This window comes from Heloderma suspectum, chromosome 10 (genome assembly GCF_057233095.1).
Source record: "Heloderma suspectum isolate Gila_16-S chromosome 10, 16-S_ref, whole genome shotgun sequence".
Classification (NCBI taxonomy): Eukaryota; Metazoa; Chordata; class Lepidosauria; order Squamata; family Helodermatidae; genus Heloderma; species Heloderma suspectum.
Window position 1 is genome coordinate 6,871,655 of NC_139467.1, and position 27,356 is coordinate 6,899,010.

At 49.7% G+C, this 27,356-nt stretch overlaps 2 protein-coding genes across 5 annotated transcripts in view; one reads left to right on the forward strand and one right to left on the reverse strand.

Annotated features, from left to right (window-relative positions):
• Positions 1-26,962, forward strand: part of MAP4K1 (mitogen-activated protein kinase kinase kinase kinase 1) — a 50,875-nt gene extending 23,913 nt beyond the window's left edge. For all 4 annotated transcript variants that reach the window (XM_084814880.1, XM_084814881.1, XM_084814882.1 and 1 more), the window contains 24 exons: positions 1,578-1,709; positions 2,447-2,509; positions 5,153-5,234; positions 5,681-5,800; positions 6,671-6,752; positions 6,981-7,039; positions 8,095-8,159; positions 8,592-8,636; positions 9,798-9,821; positions 11,355-11,394; positions 11,736-11,904; positions 14,235-14,311; positions 15,156-15,240; positions 15,810-15,886; positions 17,281-17,341; positions 19,487-19,592; positions 20,534-20,592; positions 20,818-20,921; positions 21,741-21,915; positions 22,965-23,033; positions 23,129-23,212; positions 23,761-23,831; positions 24,693-24,748; positions 24,939-26,962. In XM_084814880.1, the coding sequence (XP_084671006.1) occupies positions 1,578-1,709; positions 2,447-2,509; positions 5,153-5,234; positions 5,681-5,800; positions 6,671-6,752; positions 6,981-7,039; positions 8,095-8,159; positions 8,592-8,636; positions 9,798-9,821; positions 11,355-11,394; positions 11,736-11,904; positions 14,235-14,311; positions 15,156-15,240; positions 15,810-15,886; positions 17,281-17,341; positions 19,487-19,592; positions 20,534-20,592; positions 20,818-20,921; positions 21,741-21,915; positions 22,965-23,033; positions 23,129-23,212; positions 23,761-23,831; positions 24,693-24,748; positions 24,939-25,008 (1,975 nt within the window). In that variant the 3' untranslated portion in view covers positions 25,009-26,962. The remainder of the gene's footprint in view (positions 1-1,577; positions 1,710-2,446; positions 2,510-5,152; positions 5,235-5,680; positions 5,801-6,670; positions 6,753-6,980; positions 7,040-8,094; positions 8,160-8,591; positions 8,637-9,797; positions 9,822-11,354; positions 11,395-11,735; positions 11,905-14,234; positions 14,312-15,155; positions 15,241-15,809; positions 15,887-17,280; positions 17,342-19,486; positions 19,593-20,533; positions 20,593-20,817; positions 20,922-21,740; positions 21,916-22,964; positions 23,034-23,128; positions 23,213-23,760; positions 23,832-24,692; positions 24,749-24,938) is intronic.
• Positions 25,829-27,356, reverse strand: part of RYR1 (ryanodine receptor 1) — a 173,182-nt gene continuing 171,654 nt past the window's right edge. Inside the window, exon 106 of the mRNA XM_084814879.1 lies at positions 25,829-26,972. Coding sequence (XP_084671005.1) covers positions 26,877-26,972 — 96 coding nt within the window. The 3' untranslated portion in view covers positions 25,829-26,876. The remainder of the gene's footprint in view (positions 26,973-27,356) is intronic.

Sequence of the window (27,356 nt, forward strand, 5' to 3'; positions counted from 1 at the left end):
AGGATGGTCAGGGGGAAGCCACTAAGAAGGCCTGGGGCAGATATAACAATGCAGGCTCCTCCTCCTCCCTTCTCTTGTACAAGTCCTCCCTCACTTCCTTCTGTTTTGAGAGCTAACCATTGTTGTTGTTGTTGTTCAGTCGTTCAGTCGTGTCCGACTCTTCGTGACCCCATGGACCATAGCACGCCAGGCCTTCCTGTCCTGCGCTCTCTCCCGGAGCGTGCTCAAGTTCATATTCATTGCATCCGTGATGCTATCTAGCCATCTCATCCTCTGCCGTCCCCTTCTCCTTTTGCCTTCAGTCTTTCCCAGCATCAGGGTCTTTTCCAGGGAGTTTTCTCTTCGCATTAGGTGGCCAAAATATTGGAGCTTCAGTATCTGTCCTTCCAATGAGCACTCAGGGTTGATTTCCTTTAGGATGGACTGATTTGACCTCCTTGCAGTCCAGGGGACTCGTAAGAGTCTTCCCCAGCACCACAGTTCGAAAGCATCAATTCTTCGGCGCTCAGCCTTCCTTACAGTCCAGCTCTCACAGCCATACATTACTACTGGGAAAACCATAGCTTTGATTAGACGGACCTTTGTCGGCAAGGTGATGTCTCTGCTTCTTACTATGCTGTCTAGGTTGGCCATAGCTTTCCTCCTAAGGAGCAAGCGTCTTTTAATTTCATGGCTACAGTCACCGTCTGCGGTGATCTTGGAGCCCAAGAAAGTAAAATCTGTCACTGCTTCCATTTCTTCCCCTTCTATATGCCAGGAAGTGATGGGGCCAGATGCCATGATCTTAGTTTTTTTAATGTTGAGTTTCAAACCAGCTTTTGCACTCTCTTCTTTCACCCTCAACAAGAGGCTCTTGAGATCCTCTTCGCTTTCTGCCATTAGGGTGGTATCATCTGCATATCTGAGGTTGTTGATAATTCTCCCAGCAATCTTAATTCCGACCTCTGATTCATCCAACCCGGCATTTCTCATGATGTACTCTGCATATAAGTTAAATAAGCAGGGTGACAATATGCAGCCTTGTCGTACTCCTTTCCCAATTTTGAACCAATCGGTTGTTCCATGTCTGGTTCTTACTGTTGCTTCTTGACCCTCGTACAGGTTTCTCAGGAGACAGGTAAGGTGGTCTGGTACTCCCATCACTTTCAGAATTTGCCACAGTTTGTTGTGATCCACACAATCAAAGGCTTTAGCGTAGTCAATGAAGCAGAAATAGACGTTTTTCTGGAATTCTCTTGCTTTCTCCATGATGCAGCTAACCATGGTTTGTGTTAAATCAGCACCTTCTAACCATGGCTAACAAGAGCAATGCCAGTTCCATTTTAATGCTAATCATGACAAGCTGCAGAAAGGAAATGGAGGGGGAACATTTGTGCACGAGGATAAAAGGAGAGGAGGCTGCCAAGCCTTGGGGTGCTTCCAATCTGGTAACCGTGGTTAGGAGTTTGGACATGGCTCTGCATGCACCCCTGGGGGATATCAGAGATCCTAATGGGACACAAGGGAGTCTTTAAGGTGTGATGAGCATGGACTGTGGGATAACGCAGAGGGTCCCCCCACAAGTGTCTCTGTTCCAGGATGGCCCCAGAGGTGGCAGCAGTGGAACTCAAAGGGGGATACAATGAGCTGTGCGATGTGTGGTCAGTGGGGATCACAGCTATCGAGCTGGCGGAGCTTGAACCCCCCATGTTTGACGTACACCCATTACGGTGAGTTGTTTCAGAGAGTTGTTTTGTTTGTTCCCTTCTATACCTGGGCCATGGGAGACGACACAGCTCATTTGCTGCAGTCAGATGTGGTAGCTGGAAGGTGCTGGAGTTGGTGGGATATAGTGCAACAATCCATCCATCACCCCACTTGGGCCAGTGCTCTCTTCCTGGTGCCCACTTCCTCTGAAAGGCATTGCTGCTTGTGCTCTTTGTGATCTGAAGGAAACTAGAACTTGGTTCTAGCCATTGTTGCATGGATGCTGTAATTCTGCGGGAGCACAGAACAGCTTTCATCTAATAAAAAGCACATTTGTAGCCCTAATGACCACAAAGATCTTAATTTCACAAAATTTTATCTTGCTTTTCTATGCGATAGTTCTATTATTCTTTTTATGCCTTGCCTTATCCCTTGGGTTCAGGGCAGCATCCCCAGAGGGCTCCCAGTCTTGACAGCAAGGGGGCATCCCCTGAGGACATCTCTGAAGCCAGCAGGGCAGACTGGAGAATAATTCCAGGGGCTGAGGGTGGGGGGCTTCACTCTGGCTCCTTGCCTGTTCCTGTGACTAGCAGAATAAATTATGCAAAAGAAAGGAAGTGGTGCACATTTGCATAATTCACACAGGTGGCAGAAGTCAGCCTTTTTCAGTGCAGAACGTGATGTTGCGAGGGCGGAACAGGTGTGAGGAAACTGCTCAGCAACTGATGCAGTGTGCTTGCTTCCTTGTGCCAATTTGCAGGGTCCTGGTCCTGATGACAAAGAGTGGCTACCAGCCCCCCAAGCTCAAGGAGAAAGCCCGATGGTAAGTGCGGTTCGGTGCTCCCCACTTCCCTAAGAAGCGAGAATGCTTACCTGAGCTTCCTTCGGATGCAGAGGTCACTGGGGTTAATTTACAAACACACATGGTGAGCAGAGGTGGAGGCACTCCACTTAACACAACGCTCCACCAGGCAGCCAAACCCACCCCCCTCCACCAGATCCTCAGAGAGAGGTACTGTCCTGCTCCAGCTGGGTTGGGCTCAGTCCTGGGGCAAACTAGGAGCAAATCCATTCAGCAAAGTCAGCAGGCAAGCAAAATGTCAAAATCACAATATTACTAGTCCACAAAAAGAACGGTCCAAACTCAGGAGTCCAGAAGTGACCAGCACAAGAAATCAGTCCCAGGAGAAGCAAGCTGGAGTAAATGAGCTCCTCCAGCAACTACCAAGCCTCAACTGAGGTTTTATATAGTCAAGACTCCCAGCCCACACTCAGGTACAGCTGCAAGCCGTTAGCGCTGGTTTCTCCTCTCTACTTCTGAGGAGAACTTGAGACTTGATTAGACCTTTTACTCTTGACAAGCCTGGTTGCTGCAGGTCTTGAGGTGCATGCTTCATCTTGGAGTGGTGGCCTGTGCCTCCATCTTCTGGAGCCAGTGCACTCTAGGGCTGGGCAACTGCTCAGTGGCTCCTCTGACTTCCATGGGCAAGAGACAGTCCTCAGGGGCCCTGTCTGAGCGTTGCTCAGGGTCCACCACCATTGAAGGACCTGGTGTAGCTTCTCCACTGATGCCAGCGGCGCCTGGAGTCTCACTAGAGCCAGGGGGTCCCACAGAGTCTTCAGGCTCTGTAATGTCACAGTCCTCATCTGAAGAGTCATCCTGGTCTGGGTCGGGGTCAGCATGATAGATACCTACACTCCAAAATGCTTGTGGAGTTCAAAAGTAGCTCTACCATAGAATCATAGAATAGTAGGGTTGGAAGGGGCCCATAAGTCCATTGAGTCCAACCCCCTCAATGCTCAGTGCAGGAATCTAAGTCAAAGCATCCCTGACAGATGGCTGTCCAGCCTCATCTTGAATGCCTCCAGTGTGGGAGAGCCCACCGCCTCCCTAGGTAATTGGTTCCATTATCATATTGCTCCAACAGTCAGGAAGCTTTTCCTGATGTTCAGCCGGAATCTGGCTTCCTGTCACTTGAGCCCATGATTCCGTGTCCTGCACTCTGGGATGATGGAGAAGAGATCCTGGCCTTCCTCTCTGGGACAACCTTTCAAGTACTTGAAGAGCACTATCCTATCTCCCCTCAGCCTTCTCTTCTCAAGCCTAAACATGCCCAGTTCTTTCAGTCTCTCCTCATGGGGCTTTGTTTCCAGTGTCACACCCTTTCCATGTCACACTCAAAAGCCACACCTTCTTTTATTTTTCATTTGTACCCACCTAGGTTGCCTCTCCTTCCAGCTGGAGGGAGTGGGATATGGATGAGTCATCTTTCCCAACCATTTCCTAGTCTTTCTGGACCATTACCAGAGAACTTCAGCTATTGGGCAGTCTAGAAATTGCTGCAATTTCCCTGACAACAGATGTGGCTGTCATGCTTTGCCACTGGCCATTAAGGAGCTGTCAGGCCCAATCCCATGTATGTTTAGACAGAAAAAAGTCCTACAACTCTCAGCATTCCCCAGCCAGCCATGCTGGCTGGGCAGTGCTGGGAGTTGTAGGACTTTTTTCTGTCTAAACATGCAAAGGATTGGGCCCTTAAGCAGTCTTTCTAGTCTCATTCACCCTCTCCTGTCAAACCCATCTTAACATAGTACAGCTGGCCAAGATGGCCACCTGTTCCTCCACAAAATTGCTGGAGAATGATCAAATGGGATACATATGGCTATGTGAGGCATATTTAAATATATGCTGATTTTAAGGGCCATGTGGGAAGTAGGACTCAGGGTTGTTGGGTTTCCTGAGAGCCAACATGAGTGGGTTGAGCTTTGGGTTGCTGCTGTTCTAACTCTAGAGAAATGGGTTTGAGTCACTCTCTGCTCTCGCTGGCTGGCCTTGCGCCAATTATTCAAACCAAATGCTAGCCCCAGTTGCCCTTATCTACAAAATGGGAATTGCATTGGCCTAAGTTGCAGGGTTGTGGTGAGGGTGAACGAGCTGAGGACTGTAACAAAGTTTGTGTTCTGGTGACTGGCCATCACCATGTGCAGTCCCCATAGCTTGGCAGAGGCAGCCTACTTTTGAGAAAAATAGCATGGGCAAAATGGCCTTGATTGTGAACTTCTCTTGCTGGCAGAGCCTTTGCTGGAGCTGGCAGGGAGTTGAATGGGGAGGCAGGAAGACAAGAAGCAGATGCAAGACTGATAGCAGCTCCCCAAATACCTAAGCAACAAGCTGCTTAAGCTAAGGAGCTTGCCCAGAATTAATGAAGCATTATAAGACCCCATGGGACCCGTTTAGCCCCTTGTTATTACTTGGCCCCTTCTGAGCTGGTAGTTGCAGTATAGCCCTCTGGTCATCTGCAGCGGTGGCACTGAAGAGCAGCAGAGGGAAGTCCAGCAGTGCTTGCTTCTGGCAAACTCCTACAGTGGTGTCGGGAGTAAGCGCCCTGGGTCCTGTTGCCAGACTCCCCGCATTGATGCCCCTGGTGCCCAAACATCCCTCCCATGGATGCTACTGTCTCCACAGGACACCAGCCTTCCACAACTTTGTCAAGGTGACATTAACCAAGAACCCAAAGAAGCGGCCCAGTGCCTCCAAGATGCTGACCGTGAGTACCACCATCTCCCCGCTACCCTCTCTACTCAGGATCTCCTCTAGGGAAGTGTTGGCAGTGCCATCTTCAAATCACTCTGAGCCTAGCTAACTCGTTTTACAGATGCTTTGTGGCTGGTGGTTTGCAAAAGGTGCTGTAGCAAGAACCAATATTCTGTTCTGCTTGTTTATGAACCACCACTTTTTCTTAAAACTAAGGCCTCCTGAGGTGGAAGGGCTTGAAAGGCTTCCAAAACCGCACTTATGGGGGAGAACTGTGCAACTACAACCAGGGAGGGTTTTTCTCTCAAGTTGCCCTTGCACTGCTGAAGAGACAAGCTGCACTTCAGTGGCCTGCCTCTTCAGCATATGTTAGAAAGACAACTACCCTGCTCCAGCTTGTGTGGCTCTATCTCCAAGCTGGGATCCAACCACCTCCAACTGACCCCTTTCTTCCCCCAGCATCAGCTAGTCGCCCAGCCAGGGCTCAGACGCAGCCTGACCCTTGACCTCCTGGAGAAACTGCATAATCCTGACAAACTCACCAGCTGTAGAGGTGAGACAGATGAAGAGGAACAAGAGGTGAGAACTGATGAGATGAGGTTGGAGAAGGGTGAGAAAAGGAGTGCGGGGCTGCCACTTACTACTTTGCTAAATCCTTCTGGATGCATTTTCAGTCACCCACAAGCCCCTTCTATTGTCCAATCAGTGTCTGTGATAGGGAGTCTGCCTTTCTCCCCCAATACACTGCACTTTCCCCTCAAGCTTTTGACACTGGGCTGCATTAGGGATGCAACAAACATTTGTGAGTTTTATCTCTGAAGCAAAACTTCCGTATTTGCTGCTACAGATAACGCAACAGTTATCCGATATTGGGAGGTGGGGTGGGGAAGCCATGACTTGCTACACAAGATGTTATGCAGTTGAGCCAGTTGCACAGACTGTCAAATGATGCACATTGGTCCATGGTAAATAGCACCTCAGCCAGCATTCAGCTGGGGAACAGTGATGCGCAATAGCGCTGACATTCTCCAAACTTTACTTCAAAGCATGGTTCAGCTCGCTCCCATTCTCGTTCGCAACCTGTTTTTCTGTTCAAATGGCAAAAGTTGCGTATTTTTCAAGTTGCGCATTTTGCACACACAGAGGTTCGGGAATTTATGAACAATTTCTGAGAACATGTTCTCCCATTTGCATTCTGGGTTGCGAATGGGGCATTTTTTTGAGTGATTTGCAAACTGAAACTAAATTCTCATTCATCCCTAACAGTGACTGTGTCTTGCTAAGCCAAGCCACCGTGGTTGATGCAGTGGGATGCTTGTTGGGCTGGCAAAGGGCAGGGTCCTCCAAGGCCCTAAGTGGGACCAGTGGATGGCTGATGCTTCAGGGGTTATGAAGCAGACCACGCACACACACCCACATCCAAGTAACCCGCTGTTTTCTTGGCCACAGCCACCTCCACCTCCTGTGCCCCGAAGAATTCGCTCCAGCCAGCGGCAGGGTGTGAGCTCACCTGGATGCGCCAGTCCTAGGGGTATGTCTGCCCCGTTGCTCTCCAAATGCCTCCTGCCCAGCTACCTGGACTTTGTGAAACCAGCACTACTAGCTTCTCCCCTACTCCCCATTAGCCTCCCACCTTTTGCAAATCGGACTCACACTTCCTCTCCTCGTAGGGGGGACCCCTCCTATGGCCCCTCCCCAGTACTCCCCCCCCCCCGATGGAGTGACTGGTCTAAATCCTGTTCCTCTAATCTCCTTGCAGCCCATAATTTCGGCCTCACTCTCAGAAACAGACGGAGTCTGGAATCCTCGAGCTTCACGGTACCTCCTCGCCCTTCCTTCTCTGTGGGGCCACCGTGCCCCCCTCTCTGGTCCTCAAAATGAGCAAGCAGTTCCTTTCATTGGCCTCTCTTTTCCTGCCAGTGGCACCAGAAGTTCCCTGGATACATCTTTTGGCGATGGGCCCTGTCCCTTCACCCTCTTCAACTGCAGTTCGGAGAGAGGCCTTCCTAGAGGTGGAAGTGTCCCACTCCAACTTTGCTCCCTCCTCCCTCCACGTGTTCTGCCCATTTGTAGTTTTCTTCCTTGGGGCCTCTATTTTTGCTAGCCTTAGGGTGGTGTGTGTCCTTGTTTTGTGGGGGAGGGAGATAGGATATAATTACAAAATAACTGGGAGGACAGTGTTTCTACCAGTCTGCAGACATTTTGGGGCAGGGAGACTGTGGAGTGACTCATTCCCAGGGGAGAGGGAATAACTGTTTAACCAGTTTCCAGGCTGTAGTGTAGATATATCCAGAGTGCACTGCGCTACCAAACCCTATAGCAGGAGTGCAGAAGCTCTTTCAGTGTGGCACCCAAATTCAATTTCAGATAAGCTCTTGGGGGCCACATTCCAGTGGTGGGTGGGGCTGGAGGCAAACGGGCCAGGCCCAAAGGTCCTCCCATATACTGCCATATTTTAGCCTCACGTTCTTATTGGCAGTAACTGTGAGAAGCAGTTCAACCCTTTAGAATGGGGAGAAATACCACAGAAAAGCCAGGAAACCACCACATGGTGGTTGAGGGAAAGGGCGGTGGCTATTTATGAACCCCCGGAGGGCTGGATTGAAACCCCAGCTGGGTCTGACTCGGTCCGTGGGCCTGAGCTTCACACTCCTGCCCTCGAGCCACCTTCCCCAACGGGGTGCCATCCCAATGTGTTGGACTGCACCTCCCAGGATCCCACAGCCAGCACTGGAGCAGCCCTTGATCAACTTTGGCCAGTAACACCACCACAGCTGCGCCTTTCCGTTGAGGGAGAAGCCAAGCTAATAAATACTTAAAGTCTGGATGCTGCACCAGCACCAGTTTCTCCAGTCTTTGCCTTCTGCCTGCAGGAAATCCCCACAGATTCTGGTTATGGCACCAGCAGCCATCTCTGCAGCTCTGCATTTAGCAGCAGGTAAGGGCACGAGGAAGGGCGCCTGGCTGCCACTGGCTCACCTGCACAGCTGCCAGGCCTTTGGTGGCTGAGACTGAAAGTTAGAGCAGTTGCTCTTGGTGACGCCACAAGAACTGATAATTCGCCAGTCTGCGATATGACTGCAGCCTGTTCATAATTCCCGTATCTATAATGAGCCCTAACTGTGGTGCATGTACAGGTGTGCTTAGACACCATGAGTTAATTTCTCTTCTTTGCGCTTGTGCAATCCACATGGTAACATGTGCAAAAACTCACCCATAATTCAGAAGCTTGGAATCTACGAGAGCTTTCTTCTGAGGTTTTTATTCATCTAGGGTCATAAATCATCCAATTCCAAATGGCAACAGGGTCAGTTTGCCCACCACTACTCACTAAGCACAATTGTGTCTCTTGTTTCCCTTTGCTTTATAGGAAGGACTCAACTGACTCAGACAACGATTATGATGACGTGGACATGTAAGTGGCAAATTCTCCCATGGAAGGATTCTTTCGCCTTGGGGTACAACCTGTAACAGCCAGAACCAATCCCAGCTATGGTTGTGTCAGAAATGCACTCTTTGGTCACACAAAATGCTCCCTACTTTCTCAGTTATTTGTTTTTAATAGCCCGGGACTGAGTAGTGGACCATGGCTGTAATTAATAGCCTTTGGTGGCTAGTAACCACTGCAAGATGCTGGAATTTGCAAGCAGATTCAGATTGCCTGGGTGGGCTGAACATTAGAGTGATCATGAGTTTGGAGGTGGCTGGAGAGGGTGGCTAAAAGGTGTCTGATTGGCAGAAGCAGCTCCAAAGGGCTGACCTGATGTTGCTTGGACAGGGGTGCTACCTGCCAGTGCACCTCTCTTCTACTTGCTCTGTCTCTTCAGTTCTAAGTTAACCATGTTACAAAAGCAATCACAAGCCCCCAGTGTCCTCATCTCACAAGAAAATGATTCCCCCATATAGCCAACCTTGTCCTAAAGGCTTGGGGTAGGTGACAATGTCCTTTTCCAAACACAACTTCCAGATGTTCCTACTTCCCCCCCAGTACTATAATGTAGCCATTTGTGCTTCTCTCTCCACCCCACCCCACTCTGATTTTGACTGGAGCAGTGGCTCTGGAGCAGGAGTCATTTAACTCTCCCCCCTTCCCTATGTGCGCACACACACCTTCTCTGATCTAAACCTCCCCTCCCAAAGCTGCTATTAGAACCATGGTGCGGGGGAGACATAGACATGATATAGGTACTTGCCTTTTTCTTCTGTAGGCTTATTATCATGTTACATGATGGTTTCTAGAAGACAAGTCCCTGCCCCTAAATATCTTACAATCTAACATTCGAAATGGAAAATGACAGAGGAAGGGGAGGAAAAGGGAGGCAAGGGTAAACAGAGAGGCAAACTGCTGTCATTTCCATTGCACGTGCTTAGGCTGAGTTACATCAGGGCAGGAGAATTGGGGGTTGCACCAAAGGCTTCACGGAAAAAGTGGGCAGACGAGTCCCAGGTGCTCTTAACCCACTGTAGTGACATCCCACTTTGTAGCTGCGGCCACCCAAATGGTTCCTCTAACTCTTGTTTCCATTTTCTTCTCTTTGGGGCCACTGCTTCATTCCTGCCTTTTCCTGTCTTCCAGCCCCAGCAGATGTAGTCCAAGCAGGTAACTCTTTCCCCACGTATTGTAAAATATAAACATATTATATAATGGTGGCGTGAGGGTAGGGGGACTGGCTGCTTGTTACCTATGGGTTCCATCTTCCTAGCCATTGGCTGGATTGCTGTGATGTCACAGAATGCTGGTGACTGTCCTCACTGCTAAAGGGAAGGCCAGTAACGGACTGTTGATCATTTAGCTACTGCAAGGAAAGAAGAAAGTGTATTTGGTTTAGGGAAAAACCTCACACAGGACTTAGAGATAGGAAAGGCTCTGATGTGATGATGAGAAAGGATAGAAGGAAGAGATCAGGGAGCATGGTGAGACACATGAATCTGGAGAGGCGCAGGGGCCGCAGGAAGCTGAAGGAAGGAGGGGCCAAGAAGGCAGAGCATACTGGGAAAACCTTACTCAGGACCAACGGAACAGGAGTGGCTCTTTCAAGGGAGGGAGAGGGCCTGTTTGTGCCTCTTAACCACAGCCTCTAAACCAGCGGTGCACAGCCTTAGGCCTGGCCCGGGGGCCAAATCCAGCCCTCCTGGCATCCCACTGTGGTCCTCTTGCTCCAGCCCAGTCCCCTTTCCCCCATCCACTGATTGCTTGGTGGTTTCCCAACCTTGAGGCAGTTTTCTTCCCCATTCTGAAAGGTTGAAAGGCTGGGTTACTGGCAGTAAGAGCTTTAAGCTAAAATAGACTAGTATTTTGCCTTTAGTTCAGCCACCCCTGCAATGTGGCCCCCGAGAGCTTCCTTGAAATGTAATCCAGCCCTCAGGCTGAAAGAGGCTTTGCACCCCTGCTCTAATTCAAGTAATCTGAGTCTGTATTCTTTTGTGTAATTTATTTCTATCCCACCCTAGTAATAAGGGCCAAACTGGACGTGGTACCAGTGAGATATTGTGAAGAGCAGCTGTGGGGTGGGGAGAGGAGGAAGCTGCTGGTCAGGATTGCAGGAGGGCAAAGAGTTCAAGCACCCTCCATCCCTGCAATGCCATGGTCTCATCTGGCTCAGCAGGCCTTGTGTTGGCCATGTATTAACGGAGAATCAACCACGCAAGGGAAAACTACTTGACAAACATCATGTTTAGTTTGGCCCCAAGACTCAGGGCAGATGACTGTTACAAATGTTAATGTTGAAGGAGACAAAGAAAAAAATGTAAAGGATGTTCTATAGGGCAGCCCTCAAAGAGCCAGAATCTTTTGCAGCAATTGAGAGAACAGCCAGCAGTCTGGGTGGAGTTTGCTTTGGCAGCAAAGGGAATACAAGCTTCCATTGGGAGCTGTAAGTCCGTTGGCTAGTGCATAGGGCCCAAACTGTCTTTGCCCTCCCTTCTCATTGGGAGTAGGCCCAGCCTTCCAGGAGCTGGTGAGCCCAGGCTGTTTTCTCACTTCTCCTTGTAGGTGGGAGCCTGTCTTGGTTTGGCACATTTCGCTGCAGTGAGGTATCTTACAAGAAGAATTTTAGTGTGTGTGTTTGTGTGAGAAAGGGGCAACAGGTTCTCATCCCCATCTTTGAAGCTGACCCCTTATTTTTCCCTTCAGTGACGCAACTCCTGAACTCCCTCCCCCGCTGCCTCCCAAGGTAAGTCACTGGTGGGAGCCAAGTAGGTTATTGCCCCCCTCCCTTCGTGTACACACACATGCTAAGGGGAAAAAGCAGCACAGAGATCTACTTTGACAAGAGAGTGGGCAGTAGTAGGCCAAGGTCCTGTGTGTCTTGCACCCCAAAGTCACCTGTTTCCCCCATTGACTCAGACGCAGCGCGCCACAACTCCTTACTCTCTAGACCCGGGGCAGGGGGGGGATTGTGAGATTTGGCCCAGGGGCTGCCAGTTGTTGCTGACCCTTGCTGTGTGCTTTTTTTTCATGTGAATAAACTACACGCTTATTGAACTGTATCTACTTCTACTTTTCTCTTTGCAGCCCAAACTCTGGATCTCACCAGACGAGACTGTGGTGGAACAAGTCTACCTGCGGTGCCCAGCAAAGCCCATATTTCGGGGGCGGTGCTCCAGCGGGCCTGCAACGGGCTGGGTCCCTCAGCAGGCTACGCCGGTGGGGGCCCAGGCCTCCCACCTCACTGCCAGATCAGGTACAGAAATAGAGAGGAGGAGGAGGAGGAGCCCCAAAATTAGGTCACGCAAGCTGTTAGCAATAATGTTACTGCAGAGCTGTAGCCGGAGGGGGTGAGTGGTGACTGTCTTTCCCAAGGGATATTCCAGGTCCCTTCCCCTGACATGTCAGTTTCATAATAGTAATATTAACATTTATTATTGTTATTGTTATTATTAACATCTCTAGCCCACTTACCTCAGGAGACATTCAGGGGAAATGTGCAGGCAGTATCTACCTAACTGCTCACCAAGAACTCAACTTCTCCTGCCTCCCAGAATTCTGGCGAATGAGTGTAAACCCCATCCCCTTTCCCCCAACCACCGACCATGTGGTGGTTTCCCGGCTTTTGTGCAGTTTTTCCCCCTTCTACAAGGCTGAAATGCCTCTCCTGAGGCTGAGTTGCCGGCAGGAAGAGCTTTAAGCTAAAATATGCTGGTATTTTGGATCTGCCCCTTTTGCCTTTGGCCCCGCCCTCCACTGGAATGTGGCCCCCAAGGGCTTTTCCGAAATTGAATCCATCCCTCATGCTTAAAGAGGTTCCCCACCCTTAGTGTAAAGGCACTGTGATTCCTTACAAGCACATGGGAACTCCATGCTTTAAAAAGATGATTAAAATACTGTTTCAGGGAGCTGGTTCAGCATCGTGACTAGAAGATTGAGTCAGGAAGTCTTGGGGTAAGCTCTCATCTCTAGCAGGAAGTTAGTAGGTGTGAAGTCTCAGCCCAGCTCAGACAGGCTACAGCCGGGGTGAAGGGTCTAGTTCCGGCAGGGGCAGACTGAAATTCAGAGGGCCACAGGCAGATGAGAGGAGTAAAGATGAGCTGGTAATCGGTTCCAGATCAAGGAGGTGAGGCAGGGATCTGTGTGGCTCTTGAGTGAGGCAAGTTAGTCCAGTCTGCCCCAAGCAAGTGCCCTCCAGATATTGGACTACAACTCCCATCAGCCTTAGGCAGTATAACCAGTGGTGTGGGATGATGTGAGTTGCAGTCCAACATCATCTGGAGGGCCACAAGTTGTCCCCCGCCCTTGAGGGTGCCCTCAGCCCACAGAGTTTAGTCTGCCTGGTGTGCTGTGGCCCCAGAGTGCTCGTCTGATGCAGGAGGTCAGGTGATGGAGGCCTGGATTGGGTCTGCACCTCATGCGCCTTGCACTCTGGGCTTAGGCAAGCCACCCTTTCTCCCTTATCCTCAGCAACGCCATCAGAAATACAGCAGATAATCATGATGACTTAACTTACAGGGTTGTCGTCATGACTATAACAGCTTTGCTTCAGTTTCTTTGTTTCAGCCATTAGCCACAACAAAGCCTTGACACAGTAACTTAAATGGGTTGCAGATTAAAATGTGCATTATGCACTACTAGACCAGTCTAAAACATGTGGTATAAAGTTCAACTTGGCTTTGGCCAAAGCCACTTTCTGAGCAAGTTGCTATGTTTTGGAGATCTGACCAGCATCCGTGATTTAAAAATAACTAAATGTACCCCTTATATATCAAGATAGAGGGCAATAAAAGAAACAATGTAATTAATCCTCAGTTGGGTCATTTCAACAGACACAAACCTGCAAATGATAGAGAACATTGCGACATCCGCCCTCCAGTACAGAAGCAGTTGCTAGCTGAAACTGGACCATCATAAAAACTTCCCTCAAAGGGAATTTATCCACTTCGATTAAATCATCTTCCAATTCATATTTATGTATTATGGTCGCATTGTTTTGATTCTATTTGAGGAAGTCAGATCGCTCTGGGAGCGCACATTTTTGAGTCTAAGGTTACAGCAAGACAATGGACATTCCGTAATTTGAACGCTCCGAAGTGCCATATAAATTAAATGTTGTTATTTGCCCATGAAACCTTTGGCACAATCCCCCGCCTCCATCCCAATCCCCATAACCTACTGCAGCTTCCCCCAATCTGGTGCTGTCCAGATGAATTGGACCACAGTTCCCATCATCTCCAGCCAGCCTGGCCAATGTCACTGAATTATCACACTTTCTTCCATTTACCCCATCTTCATCACCCTGTTCATCTCACTGTGTTCAATTGTAGATTGTAAGCCCCTTTGGGAGGGGAACTGGCCTCTCATTCTTTGAAATGGCCACGTACATGGTAGTTGCTAGATTAATTAATTCAAATTAAAATAGTTTTAACAAGTGGAATGTAAACAAAAGAGATGATTTGAATACATGCAGCCCTACTATAAAATAAGATGCTCTGTTCTCTTGTAAGAGGAAATGGGCTGTTCTTGTCAAGCACTGCCTACGGCAGCCACCTGGGGTCTGATTTGTACTTTGTCCCCTTGCAGTCCCTGAACTGCGACCAGTTCCACAGATGGACGAACCGCCCATCCTTCCACCCAAGCCAGAGAAGAAGCAGAAAGGAGTGAGTGCATTGAGCATCCATGTCTGTATTTCCCAAACTTCTGTTAGACAGAGAGCATTCTTTTTCCTCCCCTGGATTAAAATGGTGGGGGGAGTGGGGAGGAAGAGCCCTTCACTCCGGCAACCAAAACAATTTCCTTCTGAAACAGCCTTGCAAACGAGCCCACAAAAGATACTAGAGTGTGAAAGAGCAACAGTTAGACAACCCTAGAGGAGCCCACTGTCCCAGTGTTTCTGACCAAGTCACTGGTCTGACATCATGCCCCCAGACTTGAGGAGCGGTGCCTTGTACAGGGACATAACGGGCATCCTCCTCTGATGATGGTGCTGATCTCTGAGATTCTGCTGCATCTCTGCATTGAGAATGACTGGATCATCCTATCGCACCCAATGCAGAGAGGAAGTAGAACGTGGAGATCATCTGGAAGGAGGCCAGCTCAGAGCAGGGACTCATGCTGAAATGCAACAGGCAGTTTCCTTCAAGGCTGGCGTAGCACTGCCACATCTCTGCGTTGAGAGACACAGAGGAATGACTTCTAGCAGAGGCTGGTGAAAAAGAGGCAAGACCACCCTGCAGGGACTCACACAGAACAACGGGTCAGCCTCCTGTATAGGGGCATGGGTGGTTTGGACTCATGGCAGGTAGTGGCGTAGGGTGGGAGCTTTCATGATTTAGGTTTTTTCTAGTGAACACTCCAACTGGGGATTGTTGATCTATACAGTGAAATAAGAACAGGGGGCAATTATGCCTCAAGGATGGTGCACAGAGCAGGGTGGTTGAGGGTTGGGTGCTTGTCACGGGCGCCCTCTCCTCATGGATGACTGTTGCCTCCTTCTCTTTCCAGGACAGGGCACTCTTCAAGAAGGTTTTTAACGAGTGCCCCTTGCACATCACCTCGGCTACTGCTTGGACCCATCCAAATACCAATGGTAGGAGTGGGGCTGGGCAAGGAGGGGAGAGGTCAATGTTGGGGCAATTTCCCCAGGGAGGGATGAGTTATCACTCCCCTCTCTTCAAGTCCTTCCACTGGGCTTCTTGTCGGTGTTCTGTCTGCTTCAACATTCTAGTCCTCATTCATGAATGTATTTGCATCAATGTTTATAGTGTCGTGGAATGGGAATACATAGTTTTGGGGTGTCTATCCTGCCTTACATGTCTAGGATAGCCCTAATTGCCCCAATCCCTTCAGGTTCCAAATTCTGCTGAGCCCTTCCATTGAGGCACAAAGGCAATAGCCCTCCTTCCATTGTTTCCAGCATTTGGTACTATGAAGTAGATTGCTGCTGGACATGGAGGTTCAATTTAGTCATCATGGCTCATAATTGCTGATAAGACAGATTCATGAAGGAGGGGGAGATGTCTATGTCTAACCCCCTTTTAACACCATCTAAGGCAGGGGCCATCACCATATCTTTTGTCAGTGAAAGCCATAAATGAGTCAAGCAATCTGCTGTTTCCCCATCACCACTACCACCTGCATTTCCTTCCTGCTTTACAGAACCACACTTAATCCTGGGTGCTGAAGAAGGGATCTTTGCCTTGAATCGGAGTGAGCTAGAGCCCACCCTAGAGCTGGTGAGACCGATGGGGTACTGTGGGGAGGGGTCTGAAAGACAGGTCTGGTATGAGAGGGGGCAAACAGAAAAAGGACCAGCAGGATCTGATAGCAATGCTGGGAAGCTGAAAGTTAAAATACTGAGTCGAAATCACTTAACCTGGATTAATTACCTCCCTTAAACCACTTTGCCAACCTTGCTATCAAGGTAGTAAGTCGTTTGAATTTTTCCTCATCCTTTGAATGCACCCTTGCTATACTGGATCAATGTGAAGTACAGAGATGTAGCTTATGGTGTATGGTTGGATTCTAATCAACACTGTTGTGAATATCCAACCCAGGATCGTAGTTATCCTGGATTGGTTAACATGGGGTACAATGGATTGGTTGATTTCAGGCTTGCAGGATTCAGTTTGCTTTTTGCCAGATCCCTGAGATACCCAACTGGAACCTGGTGCAAAAGATATACACTGAAAATTAAAGAATTCTGAGCCCAGGGATTTGTTTTGAGTACCAGAACTGAACTGAGCTCACAGTCCTTTTACCTTTTGCAGAGTGGAATCCACTCTGGGCTTCCCTCATTTCAGCACTATAATTTAGGAAGGGGAGTCATTTTGCTGCTGCTATTGTTAAACGACTGGGATTCAGAAATCCTTGCCAGTTCACTACAAATTAGTGATATACCAAGAGATCCAGATCTACATTCTGCCTACCCCCTGGGGTATAAGACTGTGAGCCTGGCTAGGTCCAACTTCAAGTCTCAATGGAGGCAGATATGGACTGGCTCTGCTGGCCTTAGCAGCACATGGTTACCTTTCAACCTCAGTTTGCCCCATCTGTAAAATGGGCATAACAGGAAGTGAACTTTTACAAGGGTGGATGAATGAAACAAGCAGGTGTCCTGGATCTTAGGGTGAGTTTTTAAAGAAACATATAATAATAAACAATGGTGGAGGACAGGGAGCACCTCTGTGCTCCCCCCACACTTAGCGACTGGATAGGCATTTCTTTTTTGCTGTTAGAAGAGCTTCACATACATTTAATCTGTAAACCTTACAACAGCCTTTCCAATTATTCCCATGAAACTATTAAAATGTTATTACGATAAATTATAATTAAATTAAATGATATATTTATCACTGAGGCAGCCAATAAGAATCAACAACACTTAAAAATCAGCCATAAATGAGTAAAACCTGCCTGGCTAGACAAACCCACCCAGAGGCCCTTTAAAGTCATGCAAATACCTTAACCAAAAGTCTGAAGGCCAACAGTGAGTGAGCCGCCTGGCAGGGTTCCCTTGGGAGGGAGAGCCGGAGGACAGGAGTCACCACTGAAAAGGCCCTGCATAATAATATTGTGATCTGCCTCCAGGATTGTGACCTCTTTCTCCTCTTTCCCTCCCTTCCCTAAGCTCTACCACAGCCGTACAGCATGGGTGTACTGTATTGGGAATGTCCTCATGTCCCTTTCTGGTGAGTTGGTCATACCGGGGCAGGGAGGGGGTGAAGAACATAGATGGATGAATTATAAGGGGATTAAGAAGGATCAGAAAAGCTTGTGTGTGGAGCATGGAGATAGGGGTGAAAGGAGGAAGGCTGGGTGGGGTGAGGTGGGGTGGCAGGGGTACGGAATCAAATTTAATACCTGAAAATATTAGGATAGTGATGGGGTGGGGAGTGGTTTTATTCTGAGTCAGGCAACATATCCATCTTGCGGCCCATGTCTGTCTCTCTCTGTTGGGCAGCAGCTCTCCAAGGACTCGGGCAAGTGCTTTGCTCACACGGGAACTTTTTAAGCAGAGGTTCAAGAGACTGAATCTGGGTAGGCCAAGAAGGATCTTCACAGCTGGGCTGGAGGCCCTCCCCTACCAGCATTGCAAAACACCCCCTGGCTTGCTCTTGTGCCTTTATAACAGCAATTTATTTGCTTGTTGATCACTATACCCCTTTTCAGCCACAATTATCTCCCCAAGCAGCCTACAATCCACAAAAAGGTACACTTATAATTGGGATACATGGGTACCTCTGGTCCCTGTCACTTGATGACTCAGTGCGTGTTTCAGGCTCTTCCCTAGAAGGAGGTGCAGATGAATGGGGGAGGGGGCTGGCTGGTGGCCGGCCCATACCCCAGCAGGAACCCACTGAGAAGAGCCCCCTAGACATGCTCCTCCTCTTCACCATTGCAACTTGCTTGCTCATCTGCCTCTCATTCCGGCCCAGACAAAAGTGACGACAAGAAGGGTGAGCAGTTGATGCTGCTGCCTACTTGCTTGGTGTCTCTCTGCCTGGCAAGCAAGCAGGTAGAGGAAGAGGAGCAACAGGAGCTGGTGACAAGGTAGACTCACTGAGGGAGGGGGTCCATTGAGGCTGCCTTGGTGAAGGGCCCTCAGAAACCTGGAGACAGCATGATGCCAACCCACAGAGACAGCCTCTCCACCGCTGATCAGCCTGATCTGCTCGTCCTTCTCATCATCACTTTTGTCCTGGCTGGCGCAAGAGGCATATGAAGAATCAGGCTGCGATGGTGAAGAGGAGGCCCATGTCCAGGGGGCTGTTGTCTGATCTGCAGACTTTGGCAGGTGAAGCTCTTTGCAGCATTGCCACCTGCTCATGTCTGCAGATCCAGGTGTTGTCAAAGGTGTGGGAGCAGGGGTCAATAAAAAAAAAAAGAGTTGGCAACCCAAAGTCCAACACAGTCTGCCCCAAAGAGCTCAGTCCTGCTGTCTGAATGTGTCACCAACTGAGAGTGAAAAATATTCCTCTGACCTTTTCTTGAAAAAGGAATGGGAAAGGATAGAAATCCCCCATGAGGGATAGAAGCTTGCCTTAAATATCATGAATGCCAAGGTTCTTTCAGGAAATTCTTTGTGCACTAAAGAACACATTCTTCCCAGAATGAGATGGACAGTTCTGATTAGTACTATTGGGCAAAAGTTCCCCTATGCAAAGCCCTTGGAAGTTGCACTGGGTAAATTATGCCAACTGATGTTTTTTTTTAAAAAGCCCTGGTCCTGTGACTTTAGCAGCACCTTTAACCGCAGAAGTTAACAGGAGGCATGGAGATGTATTATCACTGTCTGGAGATCAATTTGCTGTTAAACCCCAGAACCAGGGGACCGTTAAAAAAACAAAACTCTTTTTATTGGTTATACGTTCTTTACTAATCTTTCAGCCAATTCTAAAAGCCATTATCAAAAAATAGTAATTAATTGCCCTAACAATTGAAATCTAAAGCTAACACTCAGGAGAATCGTAGTAGCAGCCAAGAGGGGTCAAAGGGCAGAGCTCAATCCTGGTAGCACAGTCTCAGTAGGCATCACTAAGAACTTAAGAGGGGCCCTGCTGGAGTATATGAAAGACCCATCCAGCCCAGCATCCTGTTTGCCACAGTGGCCAACCAGATGCCCCACAGTGTGAAGCCCACAAGCAGAACATGGAGGTGATATTTATTTGATTCATACCCCATCTTTCTACCAAAAAATGACACCCAAAAGGTGGCTTACAATAGCCTTGTAAATCCTATGAGTGGGGCCTGAACAGAAGAACTTCCCCTGATGGATTATAAGCAGCACTGATCCTTTTTCTTCTCCCCCAACCCCTCCTTTCCTCTCCATTCAGGCAAGTGCCCCCAGCTCTTCTCCCACAACTTGCTGGGCCTCTACGAGCAGGGCAGACGAGACCAGCGGCCCGGGCTGTACATTTCCCCCCACAGGCTATTGCCCAGGTAACTCATTCAGCAGAAAAGACAAGAATCTTGGGCTGAAGAAAGGCTGTGCAAGTCTGCATGTTCTCTTGGCTTCTTCTTCAACTCCTAAATACTCATAAGCTTGGGTTGTCAGCATATTTTTCTGGCAGGGCTCCTGTTTGTTCAGCAGCCACCTGACAGGCAGAAAATTAAAAAGGTAAAGTTTCTGTCCCCCACTCCCACTCCGGTCACTTGGAGGAAGCTTTGCCTGCTAAATGTCTGCTTGCCAGGTAGCAGTGAAGGAATAGGAGTCCGGGGGGAGATGGGGAAAATGTTGGCAACTCTGTGGGGATTTGAAACGATGGGCCTAGGAGACTCAGAGAAGAGTGACCTTAAAATGTGCCTGGGGTTGGGGTGGAAAAGGGATGGAGGTAGAAGCAGGAGAGGGCATAGTGAGTTAGAGAGGAATAGTTTCCACATGTACATCTCCATGGGAATCCTTCCAGCAATGTTCCCACAAATGCAAAACTGTCCTGAAGGATGGATCTAGATACAGGTAGATTGATAGAACGAAGGGCTATAGGATGAAGGAAGATAGGTACAAGGAGGGAAGAAAGCTAACTGCTGTGATGAGTTCTCAGGAGATGGTGGCCACATTTTCAATCAGCTCCTGCAGCTATGCCTTCAGTAGTGTTTTGATACCACTACTCCTACTAAATAAATAAATCAACCATAACCAGTATATTTGGCCTTTTATAGAGCTTCATGAACAACCCCTGGCCTCATGGAGTTTACAGTCTAAACTCAACAGTGCCAGAAACAACAGAGGGAGGGGAGATACAAGCAAAGCACTGCATACCTCCTCTTAAGCCCCGACGGACGAGGGCTTGAAACTGTATGGTGAACTTGTCCCCTCCTCATGTGCCCTCTCCCACATCTGCTCACCACCATCAGGTGACCATTCCTCTCCCCCCCCTCAGGAAAAACCTCATCACCACCAAGATTCCAGACACCAAAGGATGCCAGAAATGTTGCACAGGTGAGTGCAGTTCCAGCCCTGGCCTGCAGGAGGTGCTGTGGTTCTCACATCCCGCCCCCCCCCACACACGCTCCTTTCCTTTGCTCCCCAAAGCATTGTCTGTGCATACAAAATCAGGCTTACAGAAATTCGTACTGAACCCAGAATAAGCACAGACGGGCAGCAGCCACAGTTGATTTTGGGTTGTCTTAGCAACTAACACAGACCGTTCCTCTTCCTTTGCAGCCAGGAACGCACAGACTGGCTGCCATTACCTCTGTGGGGCACTGGAAGCAGGGGTGGTGCTGCTGCAGTGGTATGAACCTATGCAGAAATTCATGCTGGTCAAGGTAAGAGCCTCTCTCCCTACCAGAGTAACCCCTGCCTCATCAGGGTCAAGGTGGGAAGTCCAGGGGAGAGGTAGGTAGACGGGGTGTTTTATAGCACATTGCTCCAAAACGTGAATTATGATCGGAGGCAAGGGAGCAGCACCAAATACACAGCACTGCCAAATATGCAGTGTGCATTTACTCTCACCAAGTGAACTGCCAGTTTGTTGCTGTACCTACCGTTGGATTTACCCCTTTCTCAGGGTTTCCCAAACCTCTGGGGCCTTGACTTTATTTGTCCCGGACTCTTAATTGGAGGCACATCACCTCTGAAAAGGGTTAATTTACAGGAAGAATTACCTGGCCAGCAGAGGAGTGTGTCCCAATGTTTCTGTATGTGCTCCTGACCTGATGGGAAGAAGCCCAGAGCAAAGTCCCATGCAGACTCAGCAGACAAACTCCTCTGAGGAAGGGAACTCTGCGGAGTCCCTGGAAAGGGCCAGTCACTCCAAGTGCAGAGAAACAGCAGCAGACGTAACCTGCCATACCCAAGCAGAGCCTCACTGAAAGGAGGCAAAGCTCCAAAAGATGCAGCCAGCAACATCCTCTGGGGTGGATGCTTTAGTGTATTACTCCTGGCATAGTTTGGGGACATCTGCCCTGGTTCTGTTGCAGGGATTGTGACCAGTGGAGTGGAAATGCAGTTTCTCCTACCAGAGCAGTGGGTGATGACAGCAGCACAGGGTGTCCCACCTGGGGCAGAAGGGGCTAGAAGGGCTTGTTTCCGCTAATGAGCCAGATCAGATGAGCCAATCCTGTCCTCCTCCCCTCTTTTGCCAGTATTTTGACTTCCCGCTGCCCTCACCACTGCCCATCTTCGAGATGCTGATGGTCCCTGATGAGGAGTATCCGGCCGTCTGCATCGGAGTGAACAAGGGTCCTCCAGGGCAGGCTGTGCAGTTCCAGATAATCAACCTCAATTCCCTCACCTCCTGGTTCATTGATGATGGCAGCGGTAAGGGCACTGGAAGCATATGCCTGCATGTGCACTTGCACCAGTCTGAGGCAATGGATAGTCATGGTCAAATCCTGACCTAGAGGGGGGCTGTATTCCAACCCTGCTTCCCCAAGGACAAAAGCTGGAAGGCAGAAGGTTGCCTCAGTGGCACAGAGTGATTTCTACTAGTTTTGGTTAGTGGCCCAGCTTTGCCTGTATCTGGACAGGGATTCCTGCCTGGTAACATCCAAGTCAGATTACTGCAATGTGCTTTATGTGGGGCTACCCTTTGAAAACTGTTTGGAAGCTGCAGCTTGTGAAAAATGTGGGAGCCGGATTGATAGCAGGAACCAGAAGGTCACTGGCTGCCTCTATGTTTCCGAGCCCAAGATGCTGGTTTTCACCTATAAAGCTACATGGCTCAGAACCAGAATATCTGATGAAGGGCCTCTCCCAGTATGAATGTACTCCTACACTATGATCAACATCTGAGGCCCTCTTCTGAGTGACTCTTCTGAGGCCCGTTTACAGGATGGCAGCAAGGGAAAGGGCCTTCGCAGTGGTGGCCCCTCGATATGTACCAACATTGTCATCTTTTCAGCACTTGGTTAAGATTGTCTTCTACTCCTAGGCATTTGATGGGACTTTTTACTGTTATTTTTTATTAGGTCGTAGTACTTTTATTGTTAATTGCTTTTAACTGTTTCAAAATGTTTCAATATTAAAGACATTAGATTATGTTTAATCATGTTGTGAAACACCCAGAGAGCTTTGGCTATTGGGCAGTATAGAAATTGAACGAAGGAAGGTACTACTGCATCTGCTTTGAGGACAATGCAAGAGCAAGAGGTTAGGCTCCCGCTATTACTACAATGCCAAATCAGATTTCTACCCAACAGGACCCTGTTGTCCCTCTTTCCATCTGGCCACCCTTCTACCAGCTGTTGATCTTGCCCCTCTGTCTTGAAACAGCTGGATAACTAATTACCTTAGTGCCTGATGATTAAAAGCGGGGTAGAAATTAATACTGAACTTAAGTTCTAAATAATAAATACATTTCTTGACAGAACCTGCATGTTCTGGCCCGGTCCAGGTGACCCAGCTGGACAGCAAGACGGTGCTGGTTCTGATGGACAGTAAGTATAGAGGGAGGAGGAGGCAGCTCACAGGTCAGGACTGAGGAGGGGTGCAATTTCTCACCCGTGGCAAAATGACCTGTTTTCTTTCCCAGGGAGCATCCAGTTCGTCAGTCTCCAAGGCTTGCTACTTGAGTCGCACCCAGAACTCACCTTTGATGTGATGGTAGAGTCGGCTGGTGGGTTCCTTTGGTCTTCCCTTTTCATTACTCTCCCCCACAAACTTGCTTGATGAGGCCTGTGTTTTCCTCTCCCCCGATCCCAGCTACTTTTGAGGTCACAGAGGAAGTTGCATTTTGGCATCAGCCAAGGGATCCTACAGAAACGGCTTCTGCTCTGCAGTATGGAACATATGAGCTTAAACTCTTTCTTGCCTCCAGACTGCTGCTTTCTTCATGCTTCCTTTTGGTTTGGGGTGGCACCTGCTGTGGGTTATGCTGGTTCATCTATGGGGTATGTAGGATATAGTTGTGGATTGATCACTTGGCAGGATCTTGCCTTAGTTTAGGGTTGGGGTCCTTTTTTGCCCCAAGGATGCTAGGCCACTTTTGAAAAATTTGCTCCCGACTCCAGAGACAGCTGCTGCATCTACACACCTGGTGAGAGGCACCCCCATGTAGCAATGCAGGGCTTCCCGCTGTTTTTGTGTGGCCTCTTTTGGGGGAAAGGGAAACAGGGGAAGGACACTGGGGAAAGCTCTGAATATCCTCTCTTCTTCTCTCCCCAGCGGTGGTGCGGAACTGTGTGCATGCATTTTGGCGCCATGGCGTGCAGACACGGCCCTTTGGATCAGGACAGGTATAGTGGGAAGCATCCTCTTTCCAGCATTGTGTTGTAGGAACCCTTGGGCCACCGTGCCAAAGAGAGGAGTGGGAGGAGACTCCTGATACAGCACAGCCTAAAATGCTGTCTTCCTCCAGTTTCTTGTAAGGGTTCTGTCAGGCCGAAGCACTGGAGTCCCCTCTTTGCCCTCTGCAGGCGTCATTTTGTTCTCTACACTCACCCCTGGTGGCCACATGCTGCTTTCAGTACTCCTTCCGCCATTTTGGCAGAAATGGGAGAAAGTAAACAACCATCACTGGATGCGCCCACCATTTGAGCTATGGCGGGTAGAGTAGCCAGACAGCCTCTTTACTGTCCTCTGCACGTCCTCTATTGGAAGGCTGTCGTGCCCAAGTCTGGTTTAAAGATAAAGAACCATCAGAACAGTTGCCCATCCACAGTTATCCCCTGAGCAGGCAGGCACACAGGTCACCTGATCACAATCTTCCACGCTATGGTGAGATGTACTGCATTTCTGCTTAAATTATAACAATAATGTCTAATAATGCATCTGTATATATAAACTAGCACGTGCAAATGTTATGCAAAGCACTGTCCTCTTTTGTCCTCCCTTTTGGTGATTCATAAGTGTGGGGGAATAGTTTCCTGCTTAGCCAGGCACATTTCTCTTTTCTCCAGTCCCTTTATCCTGCTTGCTCCAAGAGAATAGTCCTATCAGCACCCAGAGTTCTCCAGTTCCCCTTCACTTAACCTCCAATTTATAGGGCTGGATTTAAAGATTCTTGGCACAAGGCCCTGGCAACCTCCACCATAGTTGCTGAGGGCTGGCCAGCCTTCTGTTGTGGCTCATCCTGACATGGTGCCACTTCTTCTCAGGTAGCACAGGAGCTGCAGGATCAGCGGTGGATCTTCCGCTTACTGGGAGCCTCCAGGTATGAAGACCGCCCCCCCATCTCTCTGCCACAAAAAGCAGAGACAACCCCTCTGTGCAATTCTGCACAAGATTCTGGGTTTGGGATACCATCAGCCTCCTGCCTGTCTGCCCTGCACCCTCAAAATAGTACCATCCCAAGCAACCACTCAGGTTTGTCCTGCTAATTTTTCTTCTCCTCCTTCCGTCAGCACGGTTGTGTTAGAGACGTGGCCTGTGGATGATCCCAACTCTGCCAGCAACCTCTACGTGCCAGAATGACACTCACCAAACATTTGCCTTTAAGTTCCACACCCTCACACCATGCCAGATCCCTGTTTCCTGATCCACAGGCTGTTTCCACACAGAAAGTACAGGCACGGACAGCCTTGTAGGTGGAGACGGGGAAGCGGAGCCAGTGCTGCTCTTAGAGTTGGTAAGGAAAGGACCGGATTGGGAAAACCACTTCACCTTTCACAGATAGCCCACCAGTGTAGGCCATTTGGCTGGCTTCAGGGGCTTCTCGCCAACAGGTACAAAGCCCCATTTGTCCCCTGCTATTATGTCTTCCTTTTAGATACAACTCCATGTCAGTAAAGAATGCGTTTTTTCCTTTGAGTAGATAATTCCTTCCTTCCTCTCCTCTCTTTTGTTTTTGGAAGAAGAGCAGTGCCCTTCAGTGTGGCTAAGCCACCCAGCCAGTGCATGGCTCACACAGTTGGCGCTGGATTAGGCCTAGTACATGCAAAGCATATGGGAAAGAACTGGAATATCCCTGCGATATGAACAAGGCAGGCACTTGGTGCGAGAGCAGGCATTTGGGCCAGGCGGTTATGTACAGCAGCATGGAGGGGACAATCTCCTGTTTGGTTCTGATTTGGATTGGTCCAAAGCTTATTGAACAGAGTTATTCAAATGCCAGTTCCTGATTCAGACTGCATCTGTGCCTCTGAATGGAATAAGGGAAGGAGGAACTAACTTCAGCCTCGGGCAGTGCAGGGAGGGAGTGCGTGTATGTGATCAGCAGCCCTAGCTGCAGGGCACAAAAGGAATACCCTTCCATTCGTAATACACAAGGATAATGCCCACTCGCTGGCCGGTTGCAGCAGTCTATGGTTTTATTGGCAGGGAACCAAGCTGGCTCAGGAGAGAGACAAGGACAGGGGGGTCTGGACTTCCACCCCCCCCCCCCCCAAGCCTGGCTTAAAACATCATACAGCACTGGTAGTAGACATGGAGGGAATGGGACAGGGCCGGGCAGGAGCGATAAGAGCCGTGACTCCCAGGAGTGCGACGCATGGTCAGACTGGGTGCCTCACACATACACAGCAGGGTCGATTGGGGTAGGGTCTGCGGGTGCTCCCCCGCCAGCTCCACCGCCAGCTCCACTAAGCCACTGACCCATTACACAAACTGTAAGCCTGGCAAATGAGACACAGCTTAGGGGAAGGGCAACACGGCAAGGCATCCTGAAGTGGGAGGGGGCTGCATTGCTGGCGCCCCCTTGGGGACCTGGACTAGAAGGCCAGCACCCTCTTCCTCCCTCCCGCACTGGCAAGCCGACAGTGCCCCTGCCGAATTGCTAAATGACTGACAGACAGCAGCAAAATAACTCCACCTTCCTCCTCGTTAATCTAAAATAGCATCTGCCCCCCCCCCAAAATGTCCCTCCCTTTTCCCTAGGGGTATGAGTCTATAAAAGGCACTTGAAACTGGGGGGGCCCTTTGACCCAGGAAGGGAAGTATTGCATGGACACCCCCACGGGATAGGAAATAGGTGGGAAGAGTTACTGGCCAGGTGTGCGGCCCTGGGTACAATCCAGCCCAGGCAGCCCTGAACCATGAGCTTGTTTCTCCAGTGGGCAGGATTACCCATCTCTTCAGCCCAGGTATGAAGAAAGTCAGGCCCGGCTATGGGGGGGGGGGGGGGGCTGGGAAGGACACAGAAGACACAGTGATGATGGCAGGCGGGCAAGGCAGCCTGCCCTCCTCCCCCATAGCTCTTTGAAAGGGAAGAAAAATGGTCAGGTGGGGGGGGGGTACCACTCTGCCTCACTGTTGCCCGCCTCCCCCTCTACGACAGGAGGAAATGGGTGAAGAAGGTGGGCTCAGAGCAGGCACCTCCCCCTTGGCACAGGGCAGGGATGCACCTAGCCGAGCAGATCTTCATACTGCTTGCGGAAACAGTCGCCGGCAGGGAAGAAGTCCCAGCAGCGCAACTGGTACATCTTCCAGACGTAGGACTCCTGGAGGGTGGGGGGCGGGGGGAGGGAGGAGAGGGGAGGTTGGTGAAAGGAGGACAGCATCTCACTAGGTGAGATGGGTGCTGGGGAATCTGCACAGGCTGGCCAAACGGCCATGGGTGGACCACCCCCTGGTTTTGCCGAGAGGCTTCATATACGATAGCATGTGGCAAGTAGTGGACCCCATTCCCGCGTGCCTCTGCCCGGGTCAGCAGCATCTGGCTCTGTCTGAGGGCTGCGGGGTCTCTCTCCCACCCCCTCCAGTGGCCTGCTGCCAAACTTCATCCCAAACCTTTTGACTCTAGCAGGGACAATAGCACTGCCAGGTGTAACTCCTCGGAGTGTGGGGTGGTTGACCCAGAGTTGCCAGCTGCTGACCGGCTACTC